The 20,365-nt window shown below is 44.9% G+C and overlaps 1 protein-coding gene across 1 annotated transcript in view; it reads right to left on the reverse strand.

Annotated features, from left to right (window-relative positions):
• The window catches only part of LOC144827822 (multidrug and toxin extrusion protein 1-like), a 227,396-nt gene extending 218,185 nt beyond the window's left edge, over window positions 1-9,211 (reverse strand). Inside the window, exons 1-2 of the mRNA XM_078685988.1 lie at window positions 9,156-9,211; window positions 8,278-8,320 (exon numbers count right to left, since the gene is read on the reverse strand). Coding sequence (XP_078542114.1) covers window positions 8,278-8,320; window positions 9,156-9,211 — 99 coding nt within the window. The remainder of the gene's footprint in view (window positions 1-8,277; window positions 8,321-9,155) is intronic.
• Between the last annotated feature and the right edge of the window lie 11,154 nt (window positions 9,212-20,365).

A 20,365-nucleotide genomic window follows, 5' to 3' on the forward strand; every position in this document is an offset into this window, starting at 1 on the left:
GCCCTTGCAGGTAAGAGCAGTGGGCCCATGGTGGGGAAGATTTAGATGGGCGATGACAAGGCAAAATTAATTATTTATTTAGTTTTACCCCGTCGTTGTCCGTCAAAATACTGCTCCACCGGGCCCCACCGCTCTCAACAAGACAGGTCTTGGCTGGTTAAAATGCCAGCTGGAAATGAGGATTACAATTAAACACTTTTTTAAACTAGGACTGAGCCAGATGCAAAGCCTACTTTTTTTTTCCAATTCAGTCGAATGTATGCGTATTGCTGTTGTAAATCATCCAACATGTTTGGGACTCCTGGGGGAGTGAAGGGGCTCTATGCTGTTCAACCAACTGGGACAGTAGAGAGAGGAGCTGGGGAAGATTTGGATTGGCATTTCTGACAGTCACAGGTGTGACATCATTTGGCAATCTTGTGGTCCTTGTGATGGGGATTCCAGCTCTCTAGTGCAAATTGAGGTCAGATCCATGCAGCCTACAATGGTCATGGGCCTCCACACGGGGCAGCGCTCAAAAGCTTACACATGCTGGAGGTGCTTACCACAGTGGCATGACACCACACCATGCGGTGCTCTCACAGAGTCACACTTACTGATGCCTGTTTTAGTGTCTAGCTCCCATCAATAACAGACCTCCTGACTGGGAGCGTCTCACAAGGTCTCATCAACACACATTTGAAGGATGCAGAGGTTCACTTCAATAGTAGGATCCCCCACAGAGTGTTTATTGCAGGGTTACTCCTGGCCCTTGCACCCGCAGTAGCTCATGGGGGACTGCGTAGGTGTTTACCTTCAGATCAGACTGGGCTTTAGAGCATATTCTTGGGGCTCAGAATAACACAAGTGGGTATGCTGCAAGAAAAACTATCCAATTCTTTCTCAGCAGGGCATAGAAGCACCTCTGGGGATTTGGTCCTGCCCCCTTAAACAAAGTCAGCCATGTGCTTTGCCCAGGTTGAGTACATTTGTTGCACCGGTGAGCAGGCCTTCAGCTAGTTAAAAGGTCAAGATCGGATATGCTACATGGGCTTGTTTATGCCCATTGTTCAGGAGAGCGGACTTTTTCGTTTGTCCAAGCGTACTGAAGCTCAGCCCTGGAATCAATGCTTGAAGAGTGTATCTCGACGAAACGTGGGTGGCTGTCATGAGTCCCGCTGACGCGTAGCTGCAGGCGCTGCCCCTCCCCAGGAGATGGAGTCGGAGGTGGCGCGGTGAACACGGAAAGGGAAGCTGACCGGAGCAGAACCTCAGCCGTATTCTAGGCCGGGATCTGTCCTCAGTCCCGGCAGGGGCGGCCTTAGGCATGCTGTGCACCTGCACAGGGCCACCAAACCCAAGGGGCCTCCACACCAATATATATCCTTAATATAATAATCCTCTGAGGATGGATACATATTTGAGTGTCTGCCCCTGGTAGGGATTTGGCATCCTATGGCTCTGTTCCACTTCCAAACACCCTGACCCCGCCCTCTTGTGAAACAACCTTTACAACGCAACTTTTACAACACACTACCATTCCAACAAAACTTTTACAACGCAACATCCATTACAACGCATGCATTTACAACGCAACCATTACAACGCATGATACTACAACGCACACCACTACAACGCATGCCATTACAACTCAGTCATTACAACGCATACCATTACAACGCATAACATTACCATCCAACACTTACCCTACTGTTGCACCCCCCCTGGAGTTAGAATAGTACATTTTACCCCTACACTATCCAATACTTACCAAACATGCAATGTAATGTAATGCGTTGTAATGGTATGCATTGTAAAGGTATTATGCGCTGTAATGGAATGCGTTGTAAATGTAGTTTTTAAAATTTCGTTGTAATGGCATGCGTTGTAATGGAATGCGTTGTAATGGATGTTGCGTTGTAAACAATGCGTTGTAAAGGTATGCGTTGTAAAAGTGTGCATTGTAATGTCATACATCCCCCCTCTTCACTGGCCTCCGCGCTCCGCCCTGCCCGGACCCCCTCTTCCGGGGCCCCCTACCTCCGCTTCCTGCCCAGGGCCACCATGAGCCTAGAGCCGCCCCTGGTCACGGAGACAGATGAAGGGAAGGCGACCGGGGGGATTCAGGCCGGCCGGGAGCTGAATTGCGTGATTGAAGCCATACCTGTTTTTACCGGCTTGTTGGAGTTCACTCTGCCGCCATTGCCGAGGCTTATGCCGAGCAGGCCCGAGCCGAGCAGAATGAGACAGCAGCAGGTGCTTTGCTTTCCAAAACCGAAGCAAAGGATGCGAGACCGGTTTCTGGCTCTGGAAACGAGGTGAGAGGAGGGGAAGCTGAGCCAAGGAGGTGAGCGCTACCTGGGGGCAGCGGCTAAGTCATAACAGTGAGCGGCTGAAAAGAAGTATTCACAAGCATAACAAGGATTGTTCGTTTTAGAAAGACTTGGGCTTGTGTAGAGTCAGTTAATGTTCGCCCTTTAGCTCTGCATAACAGAGGGGAATATACAGGCAATTTGGGCTTGTCTGTACAGGTACTAGCTAATTCTCAGCTTCAGCTCTGAAAAAAACAGAGCTAAATCTATAAAAATGAGGAGACCGTTAAAGCTTACGGCAGCAGCTGCTGCTGCTATGAAAACGGACGCCGCAAGTACAGTAGAAAGCTGAAAAACACACAGCCAAAACTAATGTGAACCAGGCCTCAGCAAGAGCGGCCAGTAACTGGAATCATGACGAGTCCTCTCGTACTCAAAGTTCAGAGATTGATGACTCGATATTGAACGAGGCCGTGGTTTCATGTGGCGCAGGGCTTTACAACGTGACGCATCTTCCTAGAAGTGTCACCTTCTAACTAAGGCACAATGTGGAGCATGGTTTACGCTGCATCAAAAAAGTGATGCAACGGCGGCGTAAATGTGGCGCATGGGCTAATAAATCTGCCCCACCGTGTTCACTAACTGAAGTAAATTTAAACAAGTTTACAATTTGCATTTAAATTTCACATTTCATCTCATGTGAAACTACGAAGATGGAAGAATTGCTCTTTGAATCGGAGGATGATAGTAACATTAAAAATAGTTAAAGCAGCTGTTTGCATAAAGCTTACTTCAGCATGAATGAGACACTGTTAACAAAATGCAATATTGGTTTTGACGTCACAAACAAACAAATAAGATAGGTCAGTCGTAGGCTACATTTTGCATTGTCACACTGCAGTGCATAAACGTTTTGCATACAAAATGTATTACCAATCGTATTTTAGTTCCATGATTTTCATTTGAATAATATTGAGTTTCATTTTCTGAATTCATATTAGGTGTCCTGCTGTTTTTGGGCACCAGTGAGATTTTGAGAATGACGTCTTCAGGTGAATCACAAGTATTACATTCCAGAATACCAGATTGGATTGATGTGGAAAAACACTGGACACAATTTTTTTAGAATCAAAATAAGAACAAGAAATACAGGGGAATATTAGCAAGGTCCTGCGATAATTATCGCTCAGCGCTTTTAGCGCACGGATACTTATCGCAGGCAAACGCTGGATTCCATTGTGGAGATAGCGTGCTATCAGCAACGCTTATCTCCTATGCGATAGGAATCCATGCGTTAGCTGGTAAACAGTGTGATAATCACACTGCAACCAGCGAAACCTTGCTGATAGGGCAGGGTGATTTTAGGCATGTAATCCACCTCCCATTGGATTACATGGCTAAGTCTGAAAAAAGCAGACGTAAAAAAGCAGCGTTAACCGTGGTTAGTGCTTTTTGTCTCTAACAGGGTTAGCGTGAGGCTTGCCAATAGGAGAAATGTCGCTTAGCGATATTTCTCTTATTATTTTGCTCTGGAATGCCCACTTTGCATCTCATTAGAGATGCAAAGGGAAGCGTAGTGGAAAAGGGTGCTAACATGCGAAATCTAAGCTAAGCGACATTTCTCCTATTAGCAATCTGATGTTGATAGAGCAATATTTTTATCTCCGCTTCTTTGGCTTTTAACCCCTTCGACGCTCACGACATGAAGTACACCTCTTGTACGCTGAACCGCGGGTTTTTGAATTTTTCAGTGCACGGCGGGAAAATGCACCGCATCGATGGTGTTAAAGCCAAAAAAGCGGAGATAAAGCCCTAGATAATATGCCCCACAATGTCTACGCATTGGGTTCCTAGGTCAGCCATTGCGAACAATGCTCGTGTGCATCTCTTCATGGTTACTATAAGTGGCTTTATGAAGACGGAAGTTAAATGACTGTCCAAATGTAACACTGCAGCGGAATGATATTTTTAGGAATGCTGCTCCAAGAATTTTGTAAAAAAAACTAATCATCATGAAAAATTAAAACAATAAGGGCGCTTTAGTCGCATGTTCCAATGTATAAAGTCTATACGGAGGATAATGCAGCTGTCTCTCAATTATACTCACGGAGCATCTTACGAACTGACAATGCTTTATATTTAATGTTATTTTTCTGTGAAGTTAAGTTAAGCCTTTAACCCCTTCGCTGCGGGGGTTAATCCCCCGCTGTGCTGGGGGGAGGGGGTGCGCACAGCGCCCCCATGCTCATGACGAGCTGAGCTCGTCATGAGCTACGGTGCTCCGGTGCTTATGACGAGCTCAGCTCGTCACAGGTGCATTACCTGCCGTGGAACGCTCAGCACAGCAGGGGAATTATCCCCGCGTGCGAGCGTTCCACGGCTCATGACGAGCTCAGCTCGTTATGAGCACCGGAGTGCCGTGGCTCATGACGAGCTCAGCTCGTCATGAGCATGGAAGAGGTTAAAATCATGGTTTTTTGAGACATTGTTGTTAATTCCAATTCTTCTGTTTAATCATGAGCGCAGGGGTTGTACATTACAAAGTGGATTTAGGGGCCATTTGTGGTGTAAGTGAGAGATACACTCTCTTCTTGTAGGAAGTCCATTGAAGCAATTACTCTACATTTACCTGTCAACAGCACATTCAGGCCAGGTAGGTTCTCCTGTTTGAAAAGGAAATTGCCAATAATAATAACATGAGCCAGTTGCCAACAATACCCAACACACTTTTGATGGCTGCTTTCATGAGGCTCTTCCTATCTTTAACAAAAAATATTTCTTTTTTTGTCCCTTGAGACGGCACCTTCCTTTACCCGATATTCACATCCCACCATTGCTACTGATTTGAAGCAGAGGGGGATGTCTACTCACAGTTGGAAAGCATCTGAGAAGCCCTATAGCAATGATTCTGTTTTTTAGGGGGTGTTGGAGATTGGTTCATGTTTGGAGGATGCCTATGGAAGTTTATATTCCGCAGATGCAACTTGTGTAAGACACAAATCTTTTTGAAATGCATTAACAATGAATCAAAAAGATGTATAAAAGTATTTAAAATCAATGTAATTATGTGTTCATAAAAAAAGTATTGTTACATTAAAATTTAACATTATTTACTATTGGGTTTTATTTTATTTCTCTACCTTCATTATTTTCTAGGAGAGGGTGTTGTAGTATCAGGGATGTATGACATTACAACGCATGCTTTTACATCGCATGCCTTTACAACTCGGTTTTTACAACGCAAACCTTTACAACGCATAGCGCTTTGGGGTGCTGGATAGGGAATAGTTTAATTTACTATTCCAACTCCAGTCCCCGTGGACACTAGGGAAGGTGTTGGATAGTAAATTAAACTTATTCCCTATCCTAGAGCGCCCCCCAGTGCAATGCGTTGCAATGGTTTACGTTGTAAAAGTTGCGTCGTAAAGGCACTGCGTGGTAAAAGTTGCGTTGTAAAGGATGTTTCCCAGTATCATGGGCCGGTCATGTCTGATACTGAACTTACTTCAGTTTTTTTAGTAACAACGTACACTTGGATTTTCTGAAGAGCCATAAGCTGTAAACATACTTAAAAGTGTCAATTGCCTTTGTGAATCAGACCCCAGATGTGTGTGCTCCATAATGAGTCGAGGGACCTGGCTGTTCTATTCTCTGCCTCGTTCACCAACTCCTTGTGGAGCAGTATGGCTCAATGGTTAGAGCGGCAGACTCTGATGCAGAGTTCTGGCCAGGGACCAGGGTTTGATTCCCGCCTCGGCGGGGTCTAGGGCTCAATTTCCTCGGACCTGTTAATTCTCGCCTCGGTCCCAATTCCAATCATGGAGTCCCACTCTGCAACTCTGGGCACTAGTTTGCTTAGCCTCCACACTGGCCTCAACAGCGCTAAGGATGCCTGGCTTCACCCTGGGGGTGCCCAGGAGTGGACACTTCACAGGGAATGCCAGGAAGGGTTCCACAGCGGTATGAGTATCAGCGCCAGGAAGCCGAATAGGCAACACCACAAGGTGACCGTCTGGTGACAGTGCGCTCTATAAGTACCATGACATTTGTGCCTGCTCTTTCAGGTGATGCGGTGCATCTTTCTTTGCTCTTTCAAGACCCTCAGTTGTGATTCATAAGTTTCGCATTCAGGTCCCTTTGGTGGGTTTTTCAGCCTCTGCCAGTCCCAGAACGACTCTTGCTTCTGATAGTGAGCATCCCATTTCTCTCCAAGTCTCTCACCTGTACAACAGCCTGAAATCTGGCCCCATTCATATAGTGTGTTGTGCTATCACCACATAGATATACTGAAAACATTATTGGGATTTCCTTGAAGGGCAAGGTGCATTTGAATTATACATGAATCGCTGGAGGAGACCAGAATAAGTGTTGCGAATGCAATTTGAAGAAGCCAGACCCAGAATGGTTGAAGGGTCCTTTCTGAATATCTGTCATGATGTAGGCCTGGCCACTAATGCCATTTTCAGATCCCCAGCCATGCTTGACAGGAACATCTGAAAGAAGCAATTGGTGCAGCTGGAGTGCCACTGATACCAGGCACGGTGCCCCAAAGCTGCCACCCAGCGGTGCACTCAATATGCACCGCTGGGAAATGTGTGGTGGCCTGGAAAGTAGTTGGCTTTTTCTCAAGTGCGATCACCACCCAAACATTACGGGGCAGATTTACAATAACTAGCGAATCCCTGCATATCAGCAGGGATGCGCCAGTTGTTGTGCGTCACGGCTCCGCCACCATGGATGTGCCGCATTTACAATGCGGTGCACCATGGGGCAAAAACGGACAGATGCATGACGCATCTGTGCCGTAAAGGTGGCGCATTGCTGGAGTGCCCTACCTGTACAATGCTGCGGCAATCCTTACCGCTGCTTCAAGCAGGAGCAAGGTTTTGACGCAGCATGGGCTCAAAAGTGACTGAGTGAAATCTTGGACATTTCATTCAGCCACATTTAGAAGGCGTTCCTGTGCCGAAATGCCCCTCCTCCCCCCTGAACAGGAACATCTACTTCTGGCACAGGGCTTTACAACGTGACGCATCCCCCAGATGCATCACATTGTAAATACCCCGCAGCATGGCGCTGGTTTACGCTGCCGCTGCGTCATAAAATTGACGCAACGGCGGCGTAAAAGAGGTGCAAGGGGCTTGTAAATCTGCCCCTTAAGATCTTCCTCACACCAAACTCTCCTTCAGGCTCTGAGTGTGGAAGATGGCAGTTCTTCATCTCCCTGGCGGCCTCCTGTTTCTGGCTGCACCTCCCTTTGTTGAGGGACGCGCATGCCTCAGGCAGCAAATATTCAGCCACAAAGTCTATATTCCCTTGACGGTAGAAGTCGTTGCTATTGCACCAGGGTGTAGAGATGAGTTTAGGAGAGTCCTGTCCACTTTTTTTTCCCACTAGGTCATGTCCCCAATTCGACAGTGACAAATGACGTCTTTAACCTCAAGTCAAAAGGTTGTGGGTGGGTGAGATCCCACAAATCTTGAAGTGGGTATGAAACATATTTTTCCCCTGCATTCTGGGTAGCTTCAATGAGATGACTGAAGTTTGCAAAAAAGTGATGGTGGAATTTTAATCTCAGCCACAGGTAATTAATTGGGGCCACACCCCAGTCCACCATGATTTTGCACTCCATGCCACGCCAGTTTGGACCGAGCCAGTTGTAATTCAGTCTTGACCCTGCTTCAATAGGAACAGTCCAGCCCGAACTGCCAGGCAGGGTCCTCCCTAAACAGGATCACAGGCAACCCGGGATCTACTTGAGTTTACTTTGGACTCGACAGTCTACAAAAAAGTGATGGATGGAATGCTTAAATTAATCTCAGCCACCAGTAACAGCTCCGGCTGCATCCCGACCCACCGATATCATTCATACCATGCCACCTCAGTTGAATCATTAGATAATTAGCATACTTTCTAGTACTCATTCCACCCAAGTCTAATTGAACTCTAATATATCAATAAACCATCGTTTTTAAGACAAACTTACCAGCAGGACAGGAATAGAGATTAGTACATAGTCACCTGCTAACCTGTAATAGAAAATAAAGCACCACAAATTAACTTATATCAAAAGAGAACATTTTGGGAGAGCTCATATTTCTGGAAGCATAATGCAGAATTCTCTTCAGCTCTGAAAGGAATTCCTGTGTTTCAAAAGCCGCAAAGGGGAACATTATGCAATGTCTCTTTATTGATGTCATCCACACATTGAAAAATAGGTCACCGTTCAACTGGTTAGACCAAACGTATCTCATTTCTGTAACTCCTTTTTATTTATGGTTTAAAAAAACAGCGGCCTATTTGTGATTGCAATAGAAATCTGGCAACACAGGGGCGTATTAGCAAGAACCTTGTTAAAAGTATCGCCGTTTTAGCTGCATTTTCCTGCTGCTAAAACGGCAAAAATGGGCTTGCTAATATGCGTTATATAAATCCAATGGAAGCCCAGGTTAGATGTGCAGGACATCTAACCTGGGCTTCTATTGGAATTCTATAACGGACATTAGCAAACCTGATATCGCCGTTTTAGCGGCAGTTTCCTGACGCTAAAACGGCGATAATTTTACCGAGGTTCTTGCTAATATGCCCCAAAGTGTTTCTCCTCTGTTTCCCCATCCTCGCCTAGACAGCAGGTCACCGGGATTTTGTTTTTTTAACTGGACATGTGGTAAATGAAGCAGGTGGCCAGGGTGGCTGGGTGGAAGGATAACAGGCATTATTCTGTTTTTTGAGAGGGGGGGTTGAGGGTAATGCTGTGTGTGCTCTGGGAGGTTGATAGTGTGCCAGGAGGAGGGGATAGGAGATGGCCAGAGCTTGATGGACAGGTGAGGCCATCTTCGGTATGTCTCCCTGTGACTCTTTTACAGCTGCACAGCTGATGCCAGCAGCGTGAGATGAAATAGTCTCACCATACGTAACATGCCTGTGCACCACCTACAGTGCCTGCACCTCAGTCACTATCTGCACCTTAGTACCATTCCTCCAACAGACATCACAGATTTTGTTGACTCAGCTTTGAAGGACTGATCCCCCCCTTAAACTCAGTCACTAGATCTGCAATCCTATGCACATCTGGATTCAGAGGCGACTTCTATTTCTGCTGTGGACACTTACCTTCATCTTCTCTATCACAATGTTTCATGCTTACACCACGTGTGTCTTAAATCTCAGAAACTTCAGAGGACTCTGCCAGTGTCTTCCAGATGCCATGGATCAGCTGTGTGTGGAGTCTGATGCCAGATGTTCTGGGTGAAACAAAGCTTGGACCGGGTCTGCAAAAGACGCACTGTCCCGGCCAGCATGATCTATTTTGCCGCAGGCCCATATGGACAACACAAAATTGTGCAGGCTGAATCAAGGCTACACAGGTAGAGAGAAAGATGGGCTGCTCTGCTCAAAGACAAGGTGCGGACATGACACCGAAACAAAATAAGAAAGGAGAGCGGCAGCAGAGTTCAGTGGGATGACTCACTAAAAGGAGATTCGCAGATCTGGCAGTCCGTTGTGAATGTGGTGTTGTGGTTTTCTTGTGTGTTTTTTCACAGGAACGCCTACTCTAGATCTCATTAGTGCTAGTTGGTGGTGTCCACCATGGAGATAATTTATGGGGCAGTTATCGCGGGAATACTGGTGTTGTTTGCAGTTTGCACCAGCTTGTGAATGGGGTGTTAAATCTATCTCCACGTTTGCTGCTTTAAGGTGGAAATAAATTGGAGTTGACTCCTTGTGAATATGCCCCACAGTTTAACTAATGAATGAACTCTAAGAAAAGCTTGAGTAGAGGACCTCGAAAGGTGCTAGGTCCGGAACATCCCAAACATGTCTTCCTGCACAGTTAGACACAATTAAATTAACTTAATATTAAAGAGACTATGGTCTAGGCTTCTATTTAATTGATTTTCTGAAATGTAAAAAGCACACAAATATGCATGAACGTGGAGCATGCACGTGGAGAAGGCTCGACCACATAAAATTAAAGTCCATATTTGTTTCTCCAAACATGAACAAAAGTCAATGCAAGATTACTTTGTACTCAATTATCACATCTAAATTATCCATTATTTTTCAAATATTTTTTTTTTTAAAAATCCGACAATATGATGTGACTTTCTTAGTACCCTGGGTTGCAGGATGGATTGTATATTCCTATCAAAATGTGTGAAAGTCAAATAGGCATATCCATGGTTGGGGACCTGTGGAAAAAGGGGGGAGTAGTTCCTTTTGTACAGCTGCAAGCAACACACCAGATGGTAGGGACGGAGCACTACTGATACATTCAAGTAAAACACACACTAACAAAGGCCATAACTTCCGGAACTGACCTCCCCGAGTCCTCGCCACTCGAGGATCGATTATTAACGGACTATCTCACCAAAAAGGCAATTTCTTTAACATATCGCAAATTGGTTGATAACCAAAAAGATCCCACTCACAATCTCAAAGAGAAGTGGCAAGCAGAGGTGGGTGAGATGGATGAGCTGGACTGGCAGGAGGCACTGGCGTCCCCGCGGGAGGTGGCAATCCCATCCAGACTTAAGCTCATTCAACTTAAAATATTGCACAGAACGTACTACACCAGGACTAGACTTTACAAAATATGGAGGGCTGATTCACTGCTTTGTCTTCAGGGGTGCGGGTTAGCGGGCTCCTTTTATAATACACTATGGGATTGTCCCCGCATCACATCGTACTGGAGGGCAAATATAGCTACGATCACTTGAGTGAGTGGCTTCAATGTCTCCCCGGAACCGAGGAGATGCATACTCAATGTGTGGGAGCCAACAGACCACAACCATGCAGAGCAGAGCTGGACGACCATGGGTGATACGCTAGCTAAAAGAAATATTGCTCAACATTGGGGGGCACAGATGGTCCCTTCTCACCAACAGTGATGTTGTGACTTAGACAGAGCAATGATAGCTGAGAAAGCAGTATTCATTCATGGAGGGTGACCACAAAAATGGACGAGAGTGTGGGGGAAGTGGAACACATACAGAGGAAACTTATGTGCCCCACCTCCAGAGGCATCAGATCTGGACCTGAGCGAATGACAAACACAATGGATGCTCAATGGGGGACGATTTTAGTCAATGGTCGGGGGTACTATGGAGGAACGAATATGCACGTATGTAATGTTCTATGTCGCACTGGTATGGATAAAATTAGAACTGATGAGACTCAAGCTACACGTGATTATAATCGGCTGTGACTTAGCGCAAACGTTAATAATTTTTAAAAAGGGCGCCCTGGGAATAGTTTTGGGGTATGTCGCTCTACTTTGGCCGGGCCGGCTTGGCTCCAGTGGTGCAGTGGGCAAGGGACCCACGTCTGAGCTTACCCATCCCACTTAGGGCAAAAAGTGTTACAGCAAACAGGTGATGGACGGAGTGCTGGCGTGGGATCCAGGCTCGCTGTGCCACTGGATTCGGAACATCCTGGCTAAGGGGGGGTGGGGCCCAGGGCCGGTCCTAGGATGCTTTTTTCCAGTCCAGGGAGTACCTGACTCAGCAGTTCGGGCTGGACTGTTCCCATGAGCCACAGAGTCAAGACTGATTTGCATGTGGTCAGGTCTAAACTGGGGTGGTATGGTGAGTAAATGAATGATGGAATTAACCCAGATCTCTTGACTGGGGTGAATGTTTTGATTTGTTCTGCATTTCGTCCATCAATTGTGTGTCTTTTACTTCATTCATAAAGGCGGCAGCGATAACGATTAAAAAAAAATGCGTGAAAGTTACTACTTAATAAATAACTTTCAAAGGCCACAATTATTTGGGGACAAACGGTTTCATGGAAATTAGTTTTAATACATTAATCCAATCTACTATTTTTTCTTAGTCTAAAACCTTGAAACATCCTTCTCCAGATCTCTCTCTGTGCCATTCTACAAATGTACCTATTTAGTGGGTCGGTGGACAATCTTTAGTAAAACAGGGTAAAGGTAAAAAAAGAACATAAAAATAAAACACATAAAACTAAGAATAAGTGCTCTAGTGAGTAATATGCCTGAACAAATTAGTTGGTTGGCACACGTGTATAGACTATTCACTTTCTTGATTATTTAGGATTGATCTATCGGGCTGAAATTGATGCAAAACGCAGTTATGCATGTTGCCACACTAATGCCTGAGCGTTTTTTGCAAACCTTCCTTGCTCATGGTTTGCATTATCACTGTTAGATGTTTGCAATTGTGTGCACAAAACAGGAAAATATCATTAAATATGTACAGAAAATGGATGAAAACATGTTTTTTGTTATTCTTCCAGAATTGTCCCAACATGCAATTTTACATAGAAACATTGCAGGCACCCAGCATGAATTAAATTTTTGGTGAGATAATTGGGGCTCAATGTTACTGATTGTTTCAAATGACTCTGCTAATATTAGTATGTTTTTTTTCAATCTGTGAAATGCAATGTAACTGTGTAATGCCAAGAAGTACAAACCCAATGGAATATACATACAATGCTATATAGCTCCCACGCAAAGTTGGCATTATAAAAATACAAGATTAATACATACATACATACAAATGTACATGAATATTCATACTGCTTATTTCTTTGCATTCACACAACTATACAAAATAAAAAATACTTTTGTTTTAGATTTGCATTTATTGAATGAATATGGAGTTTTAATGATGTTTCTCATAGAAGTGAAAGTTAAGATCACTAACAGAAAATCTTTATTACTCTTTTCTTGCCCGTCCTATTATTTAATTTCCAAGTAGATGTGCCTATTTACTGTATTTTGCGTACCACTCCCAAGCTGTTTTCTCTTTACAATAATTGCACAGGGAACCCTCCCATAAATTCCCTTCTCCTCCCAACATATACCTGTTTATATCAAGCCCTGAAAGAAGGCTGATAAAGGAAGTAAAGTGGGGAGGGGGGAATACGTGAAGGGACAAGTAAGGAAGAATCAGAGTAATAAAGATTACCAGTAAATAATCCAAGAATTAACTACTCTTCTTGCATCCTCATCCTTTCTTTACTTTTCGAGGTTTGCTAAAGCTATAACCCCTTAATCAGGAGAAAAACAAGCCTTTACACTGTATAGATTTTGAAACAATTTATGGCCATTCCCTCCATCTTACATTCCTTTGCCCTACTCTATCTTTTTTTGATTATTTTTTTCTTCAACAAGAACACAGAAAGAAACAAAACAACACAGGTACTCTAATTTCAGATAAAACATGAAAGGGACATACATCATAAAGTAAGCTGTGATCCAAAAGCCAGCTCGGAATCCTAAATAATATGCAGCCAATAATGTAAATTAAAGTTCAAAGCGGAGGGCAACGTGCCAGCCTTACAGTTATCTCTAATGGAAATTCCAGCTCTCTCTGCCCTTAATGCTGCTATTCCTCTCGTAGAATGCACTCACACTACGCTAGGAATCTCCCTGCCACAATCCTGATAGGCAGAGAAAATGACCGTATTTATCCACCCTGCTAAGGTGCACAAGGAGTGTTAGTCTCTGCTTTTACCTGGTCTGAAATTAACAAGTAGACTATCAGGTCTTCTGTATTTGGTCAAACTATTCAATTAGGTTTTAACTGCCCTTACCACATCTAAAAGATGTACTATTCAATTCAATTCAAAATCTTTATTCGATTGTAGGTTTTACAATCATAAAAGTACAATTTATAAGCACACAATAAAAAATAACGTTACAAACAATTCAGTTCAAATGGCAAATAGAGACACAGTATACAGTACAATATATCAGACAGTATGAGCATGGGCAATATATGATTAAAAATATAAATAACTGTAATATTAAAAATCACCTAAAATTTTTGCAGCGTGGTTAGCCATCCATGCTTTTCCTAAAGCAGATGGCTTTTTTAAGAAAATTACATACAAATAAAGTGCAATCGCTATTCAGTAGTTGTAAATAATAAAGTGCAGGTTTAGTTTGTGTAAAACTCAGCTTTTTAAGGCACGGTTTGAGGTATAATTTCCGTGGGGTAGAATAATAGGGGCAGATAAAAAGGAAGTGTGCCAGGTCTTGTGGAGACTTTCCGTCGCAGCCATAAGCTGGCAACACTTCGCCCCATTGAACCCCACTTGGGACTGCCAGTAGAAGATGGTAGAGGTCAAAGCGGAACCTTGTTAGCAAAAATCTTTCATAGCTAGACATAGGCCATGTCAGGTAAGGTTCCATTTGCAAGCAAGTTTTTAATAAAAGGTGTTTCCTAACACTAACCTTCTGTATCTCAACCTCTTCTCTGTCAGTACCTCTTAACAGTAGTAACGCATTCTTAACCAAGCTCACATCAGGTTTTGTAATTAAATTTGGGGCATAGAACAGATCCTGTCGATCGATTGCCGTTAGGCTGTCCTTTATGTACTTCACCCACGGTATTTTAAACCTCCCATCTAGCTGTAGGGCTTCTTTCATTATAGCATGTGTTAATGGGATGTCATTGTTCAGCCAGCAATTCAGCCAACATATAACAGGGCTTACTGCTATTCTATCACCTAAATGGGGGATCCCCAGCTCCTCGTGAACCGAGTAGTTCCCAATGCCCTGGGAAGTCTCAGAATCTTTTTTAGGAAGTTATTTTCTGTGACCTCTAGGTCTTTACTCTCACGATAGCCCCAGAGCTCACTCCCATAGCAGGCAACAGCCACGCTTTTTGCCTGGTACAGTTTAAGCGATGCGACCATCGGGCAGTTGCCGATTTTTTTTGCGAAGCCGAGAATGGCCGCATTGACCTTTATTGTTTCTCCCTTCTTCTTAGAGACTGCTGGGCCCCATGATAATTTGTGATCAACCAGGACCCCGAGGTAAGAAAAGGAGTTGGTTGATGGAATTTTCTCACCATTTATACTGAAGTGGTAAGTTTTCAAGACACCCTTACCTACTTTCATGACGTAGGACTTGGTATTATTTATGCTTAAACCACGTGACTCCATGAATTTGTGGAAGGAGTTTAATAGTTTCTGGAGACCGATTGCTGTTCTAGAAATAAGAACAGCATCGTCTGCGTAGAGTAATACAGGTACCCCTTTGCGCTCAACTAAGGGGTAATCTGCTTCTACGTTAAGAAGAAATTCCTCCAGTTCATTAATGTACAGGTTAAATAAAAATGGGGCCAAGATGCAGCCCTGTCGGACACCTCGATTTATTTTAAATTCGTCCGTTACATTGAGGTCTTGGGAGTAACGGACGTTCGCTCTGGTATCTGTATGCAGATCAGCGAGGAAGTAGACAAGGTTACTCTCTACACCCATTCTCAACAAAGCAGCCCATAGTAGGCTTCTGTCTACACAGTCAAATGCGGACGACAAGTCCATAAATGCCATGTAGACAGTGCCTTGTCTCGCCAGTGTATACTTGCTTAGGATAAGGTATAGGTTCAGGCACTGCGTGATGGTCGAGTGACCTGGTCTGAACCCATATTGTATGGGTGAAAGGATGTTATTATCTTTAGCCCAAGTAGATAACCTGTTGAGAATTACACCCCCCACCACTTTAACTACTGAATTTATTAAAGAGATTGGCCTGTAGCATAACGGGCTGCTGCGATCGCCCTTCTTAAAAATGGGGACTATAGTCGAGAGACCCCAAATTCTAGGGCATCCAGTTGTCGCTGCTGCATTTATTACAGCCGTAAGAACCGGAGCCCAGAAAGGGATGCTGGACTTAAACAGGTCCGGCGGCAATCCATCCGGACCTGGGGCCTTGTTGGTGGTTAGACCCTGTATTCCCCTAACAGTCTCTTGTACTGTGAAACACAGTGGAGTCACAGTTGAAGATAAAACATCATAGTCTACCCGATGCTCGTTACTCTTAAAAATTGTGCTGAAGTGGGACACCCACTCCCCCTCTGGGATGTTTGTTCCAAGGGCTGTGTCGTTTGGGTTGTCAAACAAAGGTTTGTTAATTATTTGCCAAAACTTGCTGCTGTTCCCCAACACTGAGGGGTCTAAAAGGGATTCAATAACGTTAGCCTTGATTTCCTTTTTTCTGATAGCTATGGCTTTCCTATAGGCCATGCGGAGATTTTTTATCAAATCACTATCTCTGGGTTTGGTTTTTAATGCATGTTTCAGATCCCTACTTGCCTTTGAGCAGTTATAATCAAACCATTTGGAATTATTCTCACTGTGTCCCTTTGTAGGCGCTGTGAGCATGGAGCCGATTTTAGTGACCAGCCCCTCGAACCTGGACAAAATGTTCACGGGGATTGATTCAGACGATAAGCAAACAGACAGCTCCTCTTCACATGCGCTGGTTATTTTAGTGTACAGGATATCTTGGTTTATCATTGACCATCTAATGCGACGCCTGCCATTTGCACACCTTAGCGTGCCATGGTCGGTGCGTGGCTGTCGTTTTGCTAATAATGGTCCACCCAAGTTTAAAAGAAGGGGATTATGATCACTGTAAACACTAGTGAGGATAGTAAAATGCGAGACCCAATAAACAACGTCTGGAGACATTAGTATATGATCAATAAAGGTTCCCTGCCCGTGTCCTTTAAAGGTTGGGGTGTCAAAGATTTTTGTATCGGGGGCCAACGACATGGCTGCGGTCAAATTATATTCATTCACTAAGTCGTTTAAATTCTTACCGCCCCTACTATGAGAGAAGTGAAAACCTTCCTCAATATTACACCCTAAGGACCCCATTGGCGTACTCGCAGGGTTACCACATGGTTGGACATTAAAATCGCCTGCTAACAACAAATACCGTGATACAGTGTAAACATTTTTGCTCAATATATCAAGTAGGGAGGCAATGTTACAAACTTCATTACTACTATTTGCATTATAAAAGTTAACCAGTGTCAGCACATTCTTACCATTTTTTATATCAATCATCTGTGTATTCAAATTAACATTGTGGCAGTTGCTTATATTGCAGCGCAGACCTAGGTTAATGAAAATGGCCAAGCCACCCTTGGCTCTGCCCCTAGTCGAGGCAACCGCTGGGTTGATAAAGCTTAGAAAACCCTCAATGTGGACATTTTTATTCTCTATCCAAGTTTCTTGAAGACACACAATGCTAAATTTTCTAATAAATGTTAGCCATACTGGGTCTCGTAACTTATTTGCCAAGCCTGCAATATTCCATGAAATTAAATTTACGCAATCCTCAGGCGCAAGGCAAATGACAGGCTCTCTAGTAAATGGGGTAGATGTTGGGATAGGCAACACTACGCCAGCTACCGTCAAACCCATAGTGCTCATTGCAATTGACTCCCTATGCTTAAATGTAGGGACAAATGCCCCATACTGGATATGAGAGTTCTCAATTTTAGATGGAGAATCCATTGTTAGCAGTGGTGTGTTGGGGTGGTTTTCGTGGTTACCTACTGTACTTTCTATCTTGTTGGCGCCACTTTCAGTGACACCATTTACTGGCCTTGCATCATACAGTAGTGTTAGAGGCACCTCAATTTCCCCAAAGAACACTGGAGGGGGTACTTTAGGGGAACTAGTATTTTTGTCAACAGTTGTAGAAGCAGTGTATGTGTCTTTTTCACTGCAACGACACCCCAGCTTCACAGGTGACCTTGTGGGGCATGAGGCTCTTTCCCCACCCCCCGTGGCTTCTGCACTCCTTAAACATCAGTCGCAATCCTCCAGGCCGCTAAAGGCCTCAAACCTGTTAGAGAGCTCTAAGGGCGTAAATGGTAACAAACTTGACATATTCCCGTTTGATCCTGTTTTGTGGTGAAAAGGTATAGTATTCCACCCATGTATAGCTGGTGAGGGAGCCGGTTGGTACATGTATGCAGGATTCAGAGCAGACTCAACGTTATGGAATTGGGAAGTGGTGAAAAAATTATTGTTAAGGTGTTGTTGGGGGAAGACCGTGGATCTGGGGTAGAAGTACGTCAGGGGGCGTGGTACTATACAATTCTTTTCATTGCCGTATGGCCAGTTCAAGATGTGATATACAGCTTTTCTGTCTCTAAAATTTATAACCACGACATCACCACCGATGTCCTTCGCTCTACCCCCCAACCAGGACAGGCGCCGGACATGGACTATCTCTCCATTTATTGCAATGGGTTTAGGTCTATAGAGAGAGAGCCAGTGCGTTATTTTGTTTTTTAACTGTGAGTATCCCTCTCGTTTACCATTAGGCAGTTCCGGGACCCCAGTGGGTATAACCACGTACGGTAATGCTTCTGGGGGGAGTTCTGTAGGTGGTATCCTAGGTTGGCCCCCGCTACCCCAATTCTTCTCCTTCCCTTCAGGTCTGAGGAGTCCATCCGGGAGATTACTAGATTCCCTAGATGGAATGGTGATTGTGTTACTGGGTGGTATTGAAGTAGTAGGTCTACCCCGGACAGTAGATGGGGCTGTTGGTAAGGAATTATTACTGGTATTGCCAGCATGTGCTTTCGAGGCCACCTTTAGGGGGTTAGAAGCAGCTGGGATTGCTACAGCTGCCTGGCTATTGCTTGTACTGGGTTTAGATGGTGTAAGACCCACAGTATTTTTTAGGAGGGATTGAGTTGTTGTAATGACTTGTTGGTGTTGTACTTTAGGTTGTCCTTGTAAACGTACAAAATTCCCTAACACAGTCAGGTCCCCCTCAATTTTACCTAGTCTTAGCTCCATCCCCTTAAATCTTTCTGCCAATGCAAGCATATAGCTACGTATAATCAATTCAATATTGTCCAGAAGTGACTTAGGAGTGGCGGATTGCGGGTCCACCTCCATCTGGATGTGGGAAGTGTCTGAATCTGTGATTACTTGAGCTGGAGATGTCGGGGGAGTAGAGCTGACTGTTATGGCTTGATTGGTGTCTAGGACTCCCGTTGATGTTATAGTAGCAGTGTTCATCTTTTTACCAAACTCGGTGTGACTTGTCTTGGGCTTATTCACAGTTGTTGTTTTCCTTCTTCTTTTAGGTGGAGGGGGCCCAAGCATTTTTTGTGTCACTAGCCTCGAGTTTTTGCCTCTTACAACTTTACCCGGCCTCATTGTAGGAGATATCAGGGTCTTAGGAGTGTTATTAACAGCAATAGTCACTGTTGGAGTAGTTAGTTGGATTTGGGAGGGTGACACTGCCGGAGCTAAACATTCTTGAAGAAGCAAGGGTACACTGGGGGTCAATGAGGTGTTGTCTGCTGAGGGGCTAATCAAATCGTCGACCAGAGAAACAGACATTATAGGTTCTGAGAGGGTTCTGTTTTTAATACGTTCAATAGACCGGCGACGGTCTGCCCTCCTCTCAGCTAACGTGAGCTCCTTGTTGCCTTCTACGGCTGGTTTAAAAAAGTAATCATCCAGTGTTCGGTTAGTAATATTTTTGTCCAACCCCACTGGAGCAGGGCTTGTAGCCGCAGTTGCCATTCAGTAATGGGGAGTAATGGCAAAGTAGATACGAGACAAAACAGAGACTTACGTAATCCTTATGCCAGGACCTCTGGCCCAGCCCAGCCTCTTCTGGCCGATGAGGGCCGTAGAGGGCCCGCCCTTTGCCCGGGCTTCGCCTGGCGTCCCGCCTGCGTCCCGCAGAGCGTGCTCTCTCCCGATGATGTAGGAAGGGCGGCGGGGGGCGGGGCACGCAGGGGGGCGCTGACCGGATGTAACGTGGTCAAGCAGGGACTCCTGGGATAGTGAGTCCCTGCCGCGCTACCCCTGCAGCCTCCGCCGATGGTGTGTTCAGCCAGCCAGCAAGCGAGGGCAAACAGCGTTGGTGGGTTAGTTGGTCCCACGTATCAGACAGCAAACAGCCAAAGTCAGTAATTATGCAGGCTCCCAAGTCGTCCCGAATACTCCTCGCAGGGTCACAGTAGTAAATGCCCAAGACTCTCCTTTTGTGCGTTTTGCCGGCGGGGGCGGGGCACGCAGGGGGGCGCTGACCGGATGTAACGTGGTCAAGCAGGGACTCCTGGGATAGTGAGTCCCTGCCGCGCTACCCCTGCAGCCTCCGCCGATGGTGTGTTCAGCCAGCCAGCAAGCGAGGGCAAACAGCGTTGGTGGGTTAGTTGGTCCCACGTATCAGACAGCAAACAGCCAAAGTCAGTAATTATGCAGGCTCCCAAGTCGTCCCGAATACTCCTCGCAGGGTCACCCCGAATACTCCTCGCAGATGT

The sequence above is a fragment of the Lissotriton helveticus genome, chromosome 4_1, assembly GCF_964261635.1.
Source record: "Lissotriton helveticus chromosome 4_1, aLisHel1.1, whole genome shotgun sequence".
NCBI lineage: Eukaryota > Metazoa > Chordata > Amphibia > Caudata > Salamandridae > Lissotriton > Lissotriton helveticus.